At 48.1% G+C, this 12,063-nt stretch overlaps 1 protein-coding gene across 1 annotated transcript in view; it reads right to left on the bottom strand.

The window, feature by feature from the left end:
• LOC144723325 (coiled-coil domain-containing protein 102A-like) overlaps positions 1 to 12,063 on the bottom strand; it is an 85,891-nt gene that overhangs the window by 58,050 nt on the left and 15,778 nt on the right. The window contains exons 4-8 of the mRNA XM_078602026.1: positions 11,854 to 11,874; positions 11,639 to 11,805; positions 9,517 to 9,625; positions 2,503 to 2,619; positions 1,707 to 1,916 (exon numbers count right to left, since the gene is read on the bottom strand). Coding sequence (XP_078458152.1) covers positions 1,707 to 1,916; positions 2,503 to 2,619; positions 9,517 to 9,625; positions 11,639 to 11,805; positions 11,854 to 11,874 — 624 coding nt within the window. The remainder of the gene's footprint in view (positions 1 to 1,706; positions 1,917 to 2,502; positions 2,620 to 9,516; positions 9,626 to 11,638; positions 11,806 to 11,853; positions 11,875 to 12,063) is intronic.

Below are 12,063 nucleotides of genomic sequence, written 5' to 3'. Positions count from 1 at the left end.
AGATTGTATAAGAATATTGATATTAGTGGGAGACACGTAAAAGTTGAGTTTAAAATGTGAAGGTAGTGCAACGTTGCAATTGTGCTTGCTCGTGCCAACAGGACCTCTAGAGAGATCCCTCGTGTATTTTGGCCTACTCTTTCAGGACGGCCAGTAGTCTTGGAAGAGGTGGGAGTAGCACATGCCACCCCACGTGCTCTGCCATTTGAATAATTGTGCCGTACCCATTTACACTGCTGGCTGGACAAAGAATTAAAGAAACGTACTCATTGCATTCTTGGTTCTTTCGGTAAAGTCACGTTGAAGGGAAATAATAAAATAAAACAAATATATAACAATAAAATTATCACTACGTTTCGACTGCAACACAAGCAATCATCATCATGTGTGAAATCCACAGCAAGAAAATTTGAAAAAAGTGGCGCTTTTTCCTAACGTCAGCACCTCGGAACAGCGATTTGGCAGTTGGTCAGATGGACGAGTCCATCTATGTTCGGAAAAGAGGAGGGGGGAGAAGAAAATGGAATGCGGTCTGAAAGTCACCGTAAGGGTGAACACAATCAATTGTATCAAAACGTACTCATTGTTTCAACTGCTGCACCTGGAAATCGAATTTGCGACCGCTGCATTGCAAGTCCAGGGTGCTAACCATCACACCACGGCAGCTTCAAGAGAGGATGACCATAGTATTAACGCGTGATCATTGTTGTAAGCAAGGAGCATACACCATCACGCAAACACCGGTCATCATCGCGGCGGATTTTGGCTAGCCATCAAACAAAGACGGTCACTGCATCGCGCTCTTGCGTCCGATATTTGGAAGCCACCTGAGCTACGAACTTTTAAATATAGATTGCAAATGTATTTCTTTAGAACTGCTTTTTGTTTTTGTTTTGGTGTCCTTCCTACCGCATACCTCCGATTAGCTACGTACGGTGTGAAAGAAGTTCAACATAAATTTCGATTTAAAGCTTTCGTGACGGCAGGGATGAATATTTTCGATAAAGTCACGTAGAAGGGAAATAATTGAATAATAAAAATTCAACATAATAAAATTCTCACGACGTTTCGGCCACAACGCAAGCAGCCGTCCTCAGGTGAAGAACAGAGCTGTCGGAAAGACAGCGTCCTAATGAACACTGCTAAGCTTGGCAGCGTATTTTAAGCTGGGTGGGAGGAGAGAACCAAGAAACACGTTCCTTCGGAGTGGGCAGGTAGGAATTTGGTTGGATAGTGCATTCATGCACGACAGACACATATGCACGACAGACAAATAATCCCTAGTGGGCAGTGTGGAACCTGTTGTTCCTACCTGTATAAAATATAACTTGACTTGAGGTAGCCAGGCAGCCAGCCAGGTAGCCAGCCCCCTTAACTATCGGCCCCTCCCCCTTGCTTAGGCCCCTCCCCTTACCCCCCCTCCCTTAGGCTCCTCCCCTGACCACCCCCCCATATCCTTAGGCCCCTCCCCTGACCCTCCTCCCTTAGGCCCCTCCCCTCTCCGTACCCGGCAGTAGGTCTCCACCAATGAAAGAGCTGCTTGTATTATATATTTATTTATGCACGACAGTCAGACAGACAAAAAATCCCTGGTGGGCAGTGTGGAACATTCTTCCTACCTGTATAAGTTCAACATACACACATACGTAAGCAGGCAAGGCCCTCTCTAACAAGGGGCCATCCGTCGGTCGGTCAGTCAGTCGCACCTTGTTCTTCTCGTAGAGCTGGGCCTGCACTGAGCGCAGGTCAGCGTCACTGGCGCTCGCCGTCTGCTTGCTGCGCTTGGACAGCTGCTCCTCGAGGTCATCCAGTTGCAGGCGCAGCTTCTTGTTGTCGCGCTCGAGCGCCAGCTTCTCCGTGTCGAGGCGCTCGCGTTTGCCCCACTCGGCCGCGTTCTCCGCCTGCAGCCGCTCCAGCTTTTGGTCCCCACAAGGCGCGGCGGGGCAGGAGGGTTATGGGTCAGGGGGTTAGGGATTAAGGGTTAAAGTTCAGAGGGCGGGGGGGAGGTGATGCAAGTTCGTTTTTATGTAACCAATTTTTTTTACCAGATTGTTGTATCGGTATCATGAGATTCAGTATTGGTTCGGAACGCTCGCAAAGCAGTAAGCATTCAGACTCTGTCTTCTCGACAGATCTGTTCTTCACCTGAGGACGGCTTCTTGCGTTGTGGCCGAAACTTGAGAATTATTTTATTATGTTTTATTTTTATTATTTTATTATTTCCATTCTACGTGACTTTACCGAAAGAACCAAGAAGACAGCAAGCATCCCTTCGTTTCAGAGAATGGCCAACGGAAGTGGACACTGCAGAGTTACTTCTGAGGTCAACAAAGAGCTTTCATTTCGCATTTAAATTCGACAGATATCTGAAGACGCTGAACAAAAACGGTAAAATAAATCTTTCATTTGAGATTTTTTTTTATAAGCAACTCATGTTTAAGCTATGGGGTAAAAGGTTACCATTCCTATGTAGATTCATTCGGGTGCCATCCCACGACTCACTTCAGCCCTCATATCTGAGAGTTTCTTGTCCATGGAGGAGTGGGCGCCGACCTGATCCTCAAGATCCTCCGTCATCCTACCCAGCTCCGCCTCGTGGGCCTCTCTCAGCAGTGCCAGCTGATCGACGCGAACACACAGCGGCGTCGGCGGGGCCAGGAGAAGGGATGGGAAACAAAAATTGAAGGTTTCTCGGCTCCAAAACCGCTCCTCCCGCACCGTTGTGATCGGAGCTTCATGTTAGCCGGAACGCTGTTCCGGGAATGATTTTGGCATGCCACATCCGTCCAACCTCGCCTCATTTGGTCCTCATTGCACCCGATATTTTGATAAATCTGTTCACAGGATTATAGGAATTTCGGGTACAATAATACATGGTTATTATGTACAGGCTTACCCTTGTGCTTGAGTGGTAGTGCCTTGTGGCGATAATCCCTACTCTACGGCGGCGTTGCGGAAAATTCCGAGGGCAGAAATTAAGCCCTGGCAGTGATAATCACCTTTTAGAATCACGCCGTTGAGATCGTAAATCGGTCCCGACCAGACAACGGTAATCGTAAAAATAAACCCAGTGTATGGCATTAAAACGCCATGCAATGCAGTCACGTGTTGGTAACTGCCGTTCATGTGAGGCACACTGAATTTACTTTTCAGATTGAGGAATAGCGGTGATTTATGACAGCGGAGATTAAAAAAAGTTTAAAGACTGAGACGTGATCATTTGCATGACTCATTGCTTTGGGAGTTTAGTTTGAAACCAGATGTCGTGCTAGGAACCTGGCCAGCTGAGGTCAATTCCCGGTCATTGTTAATATCAGTTACGAGTGATATCTGAACCAATCTGCCCGTTGACATCAGCGGCCCACACTAACTAGAGTGGTGAAGTATGGTCAATTTGTCCCCATGGCAAATATGGTGTGGTGAGGACTTAATTCATCAGTGAAGTTATGATTAAGTGGTATAGATGTTAGTGCTTGTACCAGGAATCACACTTGTTTAACTGCATCATTTGCTGTTACCTATTATTCAACATGTATTTACATTTTGAAATATTTAGACATTTTAAAATATTTACAACAGATTTTGTTTCGGGGAACTTTTGAATACCTTAATACATTTCTACACCTGTTAATATACATTAGGCATATCGCTATGAATCAATTAAACTTTGGATTTTGAGACTGACAATATACATTCATGGACTCGTGCAGCTAACAATAGATTATTTACAAACCATAATCGGATTTTGGGTCAAAGTCAAAGTCAAAAGTCACTTTATTGTCAAGTGTGTTACATGCATAACATACAACACAGATGAAATTACAGTCCTCTCTCTTGGTCCCACGGTGCAACCAAGCAATTAAAAAATGAATCACAATTAACAGACATAAATAAACAATAAACAATCGGCGATCAACACAAGATAAATAATAAAAAATGTAATAGACTTAAAATAAACAACAGTCAAGAATTATAAAATGTAAAATATTATTTAAATAAAGTATTTAAAGAAATAAGATATTTAAACCGGTGTGGTAGTGCGATGTAGTGCAATGTGCAGTCCAGAGATCAGGATGTACGAGTGAATGTGTGTGTGGGGGTTGGGGTCAGGGGGCAAAGGGGGGAGGGTGGGCAGAGGGGGGGAGTGATGGTAGAGCAGGGAGGGAGTTGAGTCTCCTGACAGCCTGGTGAAATAAACTGTCTTTGAGCCTGCTGGTCTTGGCCCGAAGACTCCGCAATCTCCTCCCTGACGGCAGCAGGCTGAATAGGCTGTGAGATGGGTGGGTGGGATCACCTGCAATCTTGATTGCTTTGCTGGTGATGCGGGTGTTATAAATGTCCAGAAGAGGGGGAGAGAGACACCAATGATCCTCTCAGCTGCTCTCACTATGCGCTGCAGAGTCTTGCGGCAGGACACGGTGCAGGTGCCGTACCACACGGTGATGCAGCTCGTCAAGATGCTCTCAACGGTGCCTCTGTAGAAGGTGTGCATGATGGGGGGCGGGGCTCCTGCTCTTCTCAGTTTGCGGAGAAAGTACAGGCGCTGTTGAGCTTTTTTGGCCAGTGATGCAGTGTTGTGACTCCACGACAGGTCTTCAGAAATGTGCACACCCAGAAACTTGGTGCATCTCACCCTCTCCACTGCAGCACCGTTGATGGTTAGCGGAGTATGCTGGGTGTGCACTCTCCTGAAGTCCACAACAATCTCCTTCGTCTTCTCAACATTCAGGTGGAGATTGTTGTCCTTGCACCACGTGGCCAGCCTGCTCACCTCACTCCTGTAGTTTGTCTCATCCCCGTTTTTGATGGCACCCACCACAGTTGTGTCATCCGCAAACTTAATGAAGAGGTTGGAGCTGAATGATGGTGTGCAGTCGTGGGTCAGCAAAGTGAAGAGGAGGGGGCTCAGCACACATCCTTGGGGGACCCCTGTGTTCAGTGTGATGGTGCTGGAGGTGTTGCTGCCAACTCGAACTGCCTGTGGTCTCCCTGTCAGGAAGTCCAACAGCCAGTTGCACAGGGAGGTGTTGAGCCCCAGGTGGTCTAGTTTGTGGATGAGCTGCTGGGGGATGATTGCGTTGAATGCTGAGCTAAAGTCGATGAACAGCATTCTGACGTAGGAGTCTTTAGTCTCCAGATGGGTGAGAGCTGAGTGGAGGGTAGCGGAGATGGCGTCATCGGTCGAGCGGTTAGACCGATATGCAAACTGGAAAGGGTCCAGGGCGGGGGGAAGGACAGACTTGATGTGTTGTAGGACTAGCCGCTCGAAGCACTTCATAAGGATTGGAGTGAGTGCGACCGGGCGGTAGTCATTGTTGCAGGAGGGTGATGACTTCTTCGGGACCGGGATGATGGTGGTAGCTTTGAGGCACGTAGGTACAACAGCCTGTCTCTGCGAGGTGTTAAAGATGTCGGTGAAGACATCTGTGAGCTCCTCCGCACAGTCTCTCAGGACACGACCCGGAATGTTGTCAGGGCCCTGGGCTTTCCTTGAGTTCGTCCTTCTGAGGGATCTCCTCACGCTCCTCTGGGGATAGCGTCAGCACCTGGTCGCCGGGAGGTGGTGGAGTCTTCTGTGCTGGGGTGCTGTTGTCTGCCTCAAAGCGAGCGAAGAAATCCTTCAGCTGGTTCAGCAGAGAGGTGGAGCTGTCACAGGTCTGCGGAGAGGGTTTATAGTACGTGATGGTCTGCATCCCTCGCCACAGGTTACGGGTGTCTCTGCTGTCATTGAAGCGGTCGGCGATCCTCCTGGAGTACTGCCTCTTGGCCAATCTGATCTGAGGCCCCAAGGTGGGGGAGGGGACGGGCTTTATAGGCACCTTTGTGTGTAGTGTAGACATTGTCCAGGATATTGTTTCCTCGTGTGGGAAAGTTGATGTGTCCCTGGAGTTGTGGAAACACGCTCTTGGGGTTGGCATGGTTGAAATCCCCAGCCAGAATGAGGAAGGCATCTGGGTGGGCTGTCTGCTGGTCACCGATGTGCTGATGGAGTTCATACAGTGCCTCGTTCCTGTTGTTTTCGGAGCCAGGGGGGATGTATAGTGCCACCAGCAATATGGCACTAAATTCCCTCGGCAGGTAGAATGGCCGGCATTTAATTACCATAAACTCCACCAATGATGAGCAGTGTTGGCAGACCACAACAGCGTCGCGGCACCAGGCATCGGTGATGTAAACACAGAGTCCCCCGCCGCGAGTCTTCCCCCCCTCGACGAGCGCTCTGTCCGCCCGGTAACATGTTAGCCCGGCTAGCTGAATGGCATGGTCCGGGACGTTATCGTTAAGCCATGTTTCCACAAACACAAGGACACAGCACTCACTCACAGTCCTGGAAGTTGTACGAAGAAGGTGGATATAGTCCAGTTTGTTTTCCAGCGAGCGTACGTTGGCCAGTGTGATGGTAGGGATAGCCGGCCGGTGAGGGCTAGCCGCTCGCCTAGCCTCGATACCTCCGCGCTTTCCCCTCTTCTGCTTCCTCATACACCGCCTGTGGCGCTTCCACTGTAGGCTGGTTGCAGTAGTGGGGGTCGGTGGTAGAGCAGGCCTCTGGAGCAGACCGCAGTCGCGTAGCTCTTCCGCGTCTGCTGGGTTTATATCCATGAGTGTGGTTCTGCCGATGGCGAGCAGAAATTCGCGAGAGTATGTGCGCCTTACGTTTAATCGACGTGATGATGACGAACAAATGCACGTAGATGGATAACACAAAAAACATAAAAACACCGATCTGATGGGAGAGAGAGGAGCCGCTGCATGTGTACGCGCCGCCATCTTCTGGGAGGGGGAGGGATGGAGTGTGGCTGGATTGCTCGAGTAAAATGTGTGTTGTACACCCTCTACCAGACACAGCTATTTATGAATAAACCGGTCACGTGAACAAACGTGCCCATTTATTTCTGCTTCAGCACCGCCGGTGTGCTTCAGAGCAATCCACACACATTTGACAATTGGCTACGACGTTTCATTGGTGGTTGCAACCGGCATCATCAGGCAGTTGCTACAATGCTTACGACTGCCTGATGATGCTCTTTATCACACCGATATACTGAAGCAGTAATAGATTGGCACGTTGGTTCACATGACAGCTTCATCAGTTGGCTGTGTCGGATGGAGGACGGTGTACGACACACATTTTATTGACGCGATCTGACCAAAAAAATATTTATCTATGCTTGGTCGCGAAAGCCTACTACGTGTGAAATTGGTTATTTACAATTCACACAAATGTATGTGCTGCGATATTTAGGTTAACAAACTGAACAAGAAAACAAGGCAAATTATTATTTTAATGAATATTGGCGGGGATTAATAAATTCCTGACTTACAAGCTGCCCAATGTGTTTTCGGACTACCACCAGGTTGTTCGGCAGGATGTCCGACGACGTTTCGCTCTATGCACTGGCAGCTCCTTCACGAACTGAAATCACGTGCCGAGAGCTTATTCAGCACATGGAGCAAAACGTCAGACATCGTGCCCAACAACTCCACGCGATGCAACCCAGATGCACGCCAGAGAGCTATATGACACAACCTGTAAAACCTAAACAGTCGTACTGACTCACAAGTTTAAGTGCTCATGATGGCTTTTCAAGCCACCGTTAATGTTATACATTGGCAGGCGGGTGTTTAGAATGTATGATATACGCACGCGGTATACAGTTGAACGAGGGGACAATCGAAGGTTTAAAATTCAAGGCGTGCAAACAATGCAGATAACCGCATGCATTTATAATGCGGGCCGTATTAGTGTTTAAATTATGACGGTATGGTAAATGGCAATTGGTCCATTTTATTTGTGCGTCTGAATTTATGACTGGTAATAAAACAAGGACAGAGGAGCAACAAAACACAGACTAGGAGTTTTTCATGAAACTGGTGATTTGATTTTGTTTTGTTTATAATTAAAAATTAAGCACCTTACCCCATAAAGTACACGTGGAATGAATTGTGCATAAAACCTTTTCTGGGTCAACAAAGTTACAACTGGTTACCTTGAATTACATTTTAGAAAAATACGTGTTTTTTTTTCTCTATGTACATATTACGGTGAAGGCGATTGCTCTCTTGCGACGAACCCCTCCAGTCGGTGAGATCAGGTTGAAGGAGGTGGCACGAGGTTGTCACGTGATCGATCGATGGCATGAGGTTGTCACATGATCAATTGCTGTCTCATCAAAACGATGATGACCACTGGGCGAGTCCATAACAATGTAAACGTAAGCTTAATGGGTTTGAACGCAGCTCATGAGACTAACCCTGGCTGGACAGTGCTTTCCGCACTTTGGACAGATACACATTGGAGCGTTGCGTAGCATCATTACCGCACAGGCAGTGGTCAAAAATCCCCGCATGAAACCTATTCGTCCGGCAGTCCATGGTAAATGACGTTTACCCTCTGCGGAAGCATCGTGGTGTGGGAACAGCAATGGTGGAGCCAGGATTTTCAGGTAGGGGGGGCAACCCCTCCAGCAATAAAAAATGATAGGAGTTGTTAGTAAGTAAGGACTTGCCCCTTGCTTTTTATTCGACGCGTGTGTGGCGATGGCGCAGCCATCGATCGAGGGTCGAATTCGAACCGCGTTGTGTGATCGGCATCGCGCTCGCTGAAGGTGTTGATGCCTTCAGGGAAGTCGTGGACTGTGTACGCAACTGCGCACAATTCTGAGTCACTTATAACTGCTTTGCCGTTACTTATTGCCAATTATGGACTCAGACTATTGTCCTATCGTCTCATAGAGTCCCTGGCACATGATAATATGCTACACAGTGACAGTGGGGGTCGCAACATGCCGATTTATTACTAATAAACCCCAATGATCCGATCGCAATTAAGGATTTCGATCGGGTCATTGGGAGGGCACGTGCCACTCCACCCCCCCCCTACTGGCTCCGCCAGTGGGGAAGAGAAACCTTGGCATGGTGCTCTGAGAAGTAACAGTATGACTTTGACCACTGCGCATGAGTAATACCTGCACGGCACAATCTGCCAACAGTGGAGACATTTGCTGACCCACCGTGATACGAATGTTGTGATGCTCAATTGAACCAAAGTGGGTGCGAGGCATAACGATTCAAAGCAACATTTGCAACCAACCACAAGAGGTTTGTTTTGGGTTAGATTCCGTAAATATATCGATGTGTCGTTAAACCCACCACCACCCGACACAGCCAACTAGTAAGGTTTGTCACGTAAACAGGACGTGCCAATTCGTCACTAGTACAGGTGTGTTGGAGAGCCAAGCCACAACATTTACAACATTTACAATTGTGGCTTGGCTCTCCCACACACCGGTGTGCTGTACTAATACGGAATTGGCATGTTCTGTTTACGTGACAACCCTTACCAATTGGCTGTGTCGGGTGGTGGCGGGTTTAACGGCACGTTTATATATTTACGCGATATAACCCAAAATTATAAATTTACGTGATCTAACCCCCAAAAAAACCTGTATTATGGATGATATTGGTCGCGAAAGCCGACGTGTTCGTTTACAACCAGGTTGGACATCTGGACCTTACCTGCTTGAGAGCCTCTTGCTTGGACTTGTTGAGCTCCTCGTTTTTTAGCCTCCACTGCAACACCTCGGCCTCCAACTTTTCTATCGTCTTCGTGAGCTCAGACTTGTCTCTGCAAGGCGGCACAGAGGAGAGACCATCCCTCTTATTGGTTGCGCATTAAACGTCTCTCGCACGAAGCCATCGGCAGCGTTCTCAAGTGTACGATTGCTGCAGATGGAAAGCGTTTTTATATCACGGTGTCTTTAAGACTATTTTAGATTACGATTATCTAAGGAAAGCTTCCGTGAGTCTCAAAAAGGTGCTTTACAGGCAGATAACACTTGGAATAATTGGAGTATTACATTCATTTTGGCACGCTTGCAGAAGGCAGGAAACCTGACTGCAGGGATAAATGAGACAAACTGAATGCGCCCGCAAGGCCACGGGTAAAGGCGGAGCCCTGTAAATGCTCTCACCACTGGTGGTGGAAGGGCCTCCGTTTGAAGGAGCTCTGGAGCACTCCTACACGCTGGCCAAAACATCTCCAAAGAGTTTCGATTTAAAGCTTCTTTCGTGACTGCAGGGATTCATCTTCTTGGTTATTTCGGTAAAGTCACGTAGAAGGAAAGTAATAAAATAATAAAAATAAAACATAATAAAATAATTCTCACGACGTTTCGGCCACAACGCAAGCAGCCGTCCTCAGGTTATTACTTCCCTTCTACGTGACTTTATGGAAAGAACCAAGAAGATCTCCAAAGAGGTTAGAGTCATCACCCTTTACCCATTTATTACTGTCGGGTGGACATGGGGGGGTAGGAAATGTAATCAACTTGCCCAGTGTTTCAACCGCCGCGCCGGGAGATCAACCTGCGACCTCTGCATTGCCCGGCGAGCGAAGCATGACATAAACTGCAGTGTCCCAGCCTGCTGTGCCGACACGTAAATGAACGTGGCGGTGCTGTAGCGGGTGTCACACGCGTCGACGGCTGCGTCCTCTGGGTGATCAGCCCACCCCCCACATTGCTTAGTGTCTGGCTCAGAGGCCCCGTGTCACCACAACATACAGCAGTGGTTGCTTGGCCAACAGAGACGTACCTTCAAATTTGTCTTAAATGCCACGTTCCAAAAATCAATACTTAATTTGGGAACTCATCTTCACGTCTGATGTTTCTCAAGGATGGAAAATATATTGGAGCATGTATGTCGCAGTTTATAATCTATACCATGCCAGTTTATTCTCGATAAGCAATTAGATGTCTTACTCGGAAAGTATTAACGTAATTGTTTCTGAAATATGCTTTGAATGGCTTCATATTGTAGAGTTTCTCATTGTTAGGCAGTATTTTTAGATCTTACTCCTGCCAAAATCTGTATGAAGAAATTTGTATTTATGCTTCTTCACTTTTCATTCCACATGTATTTTGTTTATCCCTGGTACGTTATGATGGGTTTGGTGTTTAAATTTTTTAAAGTATTTTTTTCTGTTCTTGTTTCTCAACCTATATCTCCCCTGAAAATACACCTTGAGTCTCAAAGGGATTTCACACGTTGCTGCACGGTCATGAGTCATGTCAAGAGTATCACCACCGTACACGGTGGTCCCGATGTCTTGTAACATCCATTTAATTATCTGGAAACGTAACATTTTTCAAGTGAAGTTGATTTAAAACATAAATGAATATGCAAAGGGGAAAAACCATGTTTGAGGGTCAATTGATCTGGGGTCACGAGATATCTGGACCACTCTGTACATTAAATATGGCGACATCTCGTGGTACGACATGGATCCTCCGTTCGGCATATGAGTTAATTATATACGTAAAAAACACTGACTAATTATGACACATAATTGTGACCTTACAGCTGTGGATGGCAACCCGTTGATGAATTTGTATAATGTTATGGAGGCTGAGTCCCTATTTGCCACATGACTCTCCGCTAAAAATGTACTTTACAGTACATCTCTACAAAAGTGACCCCCATGTTACAGACAGACAGACGCGTGGACAGGCAGGCAGACAGAGCTCATGCCTCAATGCTTTCCACCTTAGTGGTAAATGGGGGGGTGATGGGTTACATGAACACAGCACTAATGCATTCGCCCTTGCGTTTGGGGATTGCTTTTGTCCCCGACACTCACTCGCGCTCCTTGAGCAGCGTCTTCAGGGACTCGTCGAGGCGCAGCCGCAGCACCGTGGCCCTGGCCAGCTCCTCCTCCACAGCCGAGGCCACCGCCGCCTCCTGGCAGCGCCCCGCCGGCCCGGCGCGACGCCGGTAGTTCCCCGCGTCGCGCCGCTTTTCCCGCTGCTCCGCCGGGCTCCCCGTGCCGCCGCCGCCGCCACCGCCTCCCGGAGCCTCCTCGACGAGCATCGTGTCCTGCGCGCATTTTGGAAGAGGACCGGCGTCACTGGCCGAGGTGGCCCCAGACAATGGTCGCGCGGTGCCTCTGTGGCTTTTTGGTGGCTTTGTGGATGATGGGGCGCCGTGGCGTAGCGGTTAGCGCGGCCGCTGAGCAACGAAGCCGGCGGCTCGTGTTCGATTCCCGCTCACGGCCAACATCGGCGA

The sequence above is a fragment of the Lampetra planeri genome, chromosome 17 (genome assembly GCF_965212315.1).
Source record: "Lampetra planeri chromosome 17, kcLamPlan1.2.h2, whole genome shotgun sequence".
Lineage (NCBI taxonomy): Eukaryota > Metazoa > Chordata > Hyperoartia > Petromyzontiformes > Petromyzontidae > Lampetra > Lampetra planeri.
This window is presented reverse-complemented; position numbering and strand designations above follow the sequence as displayed.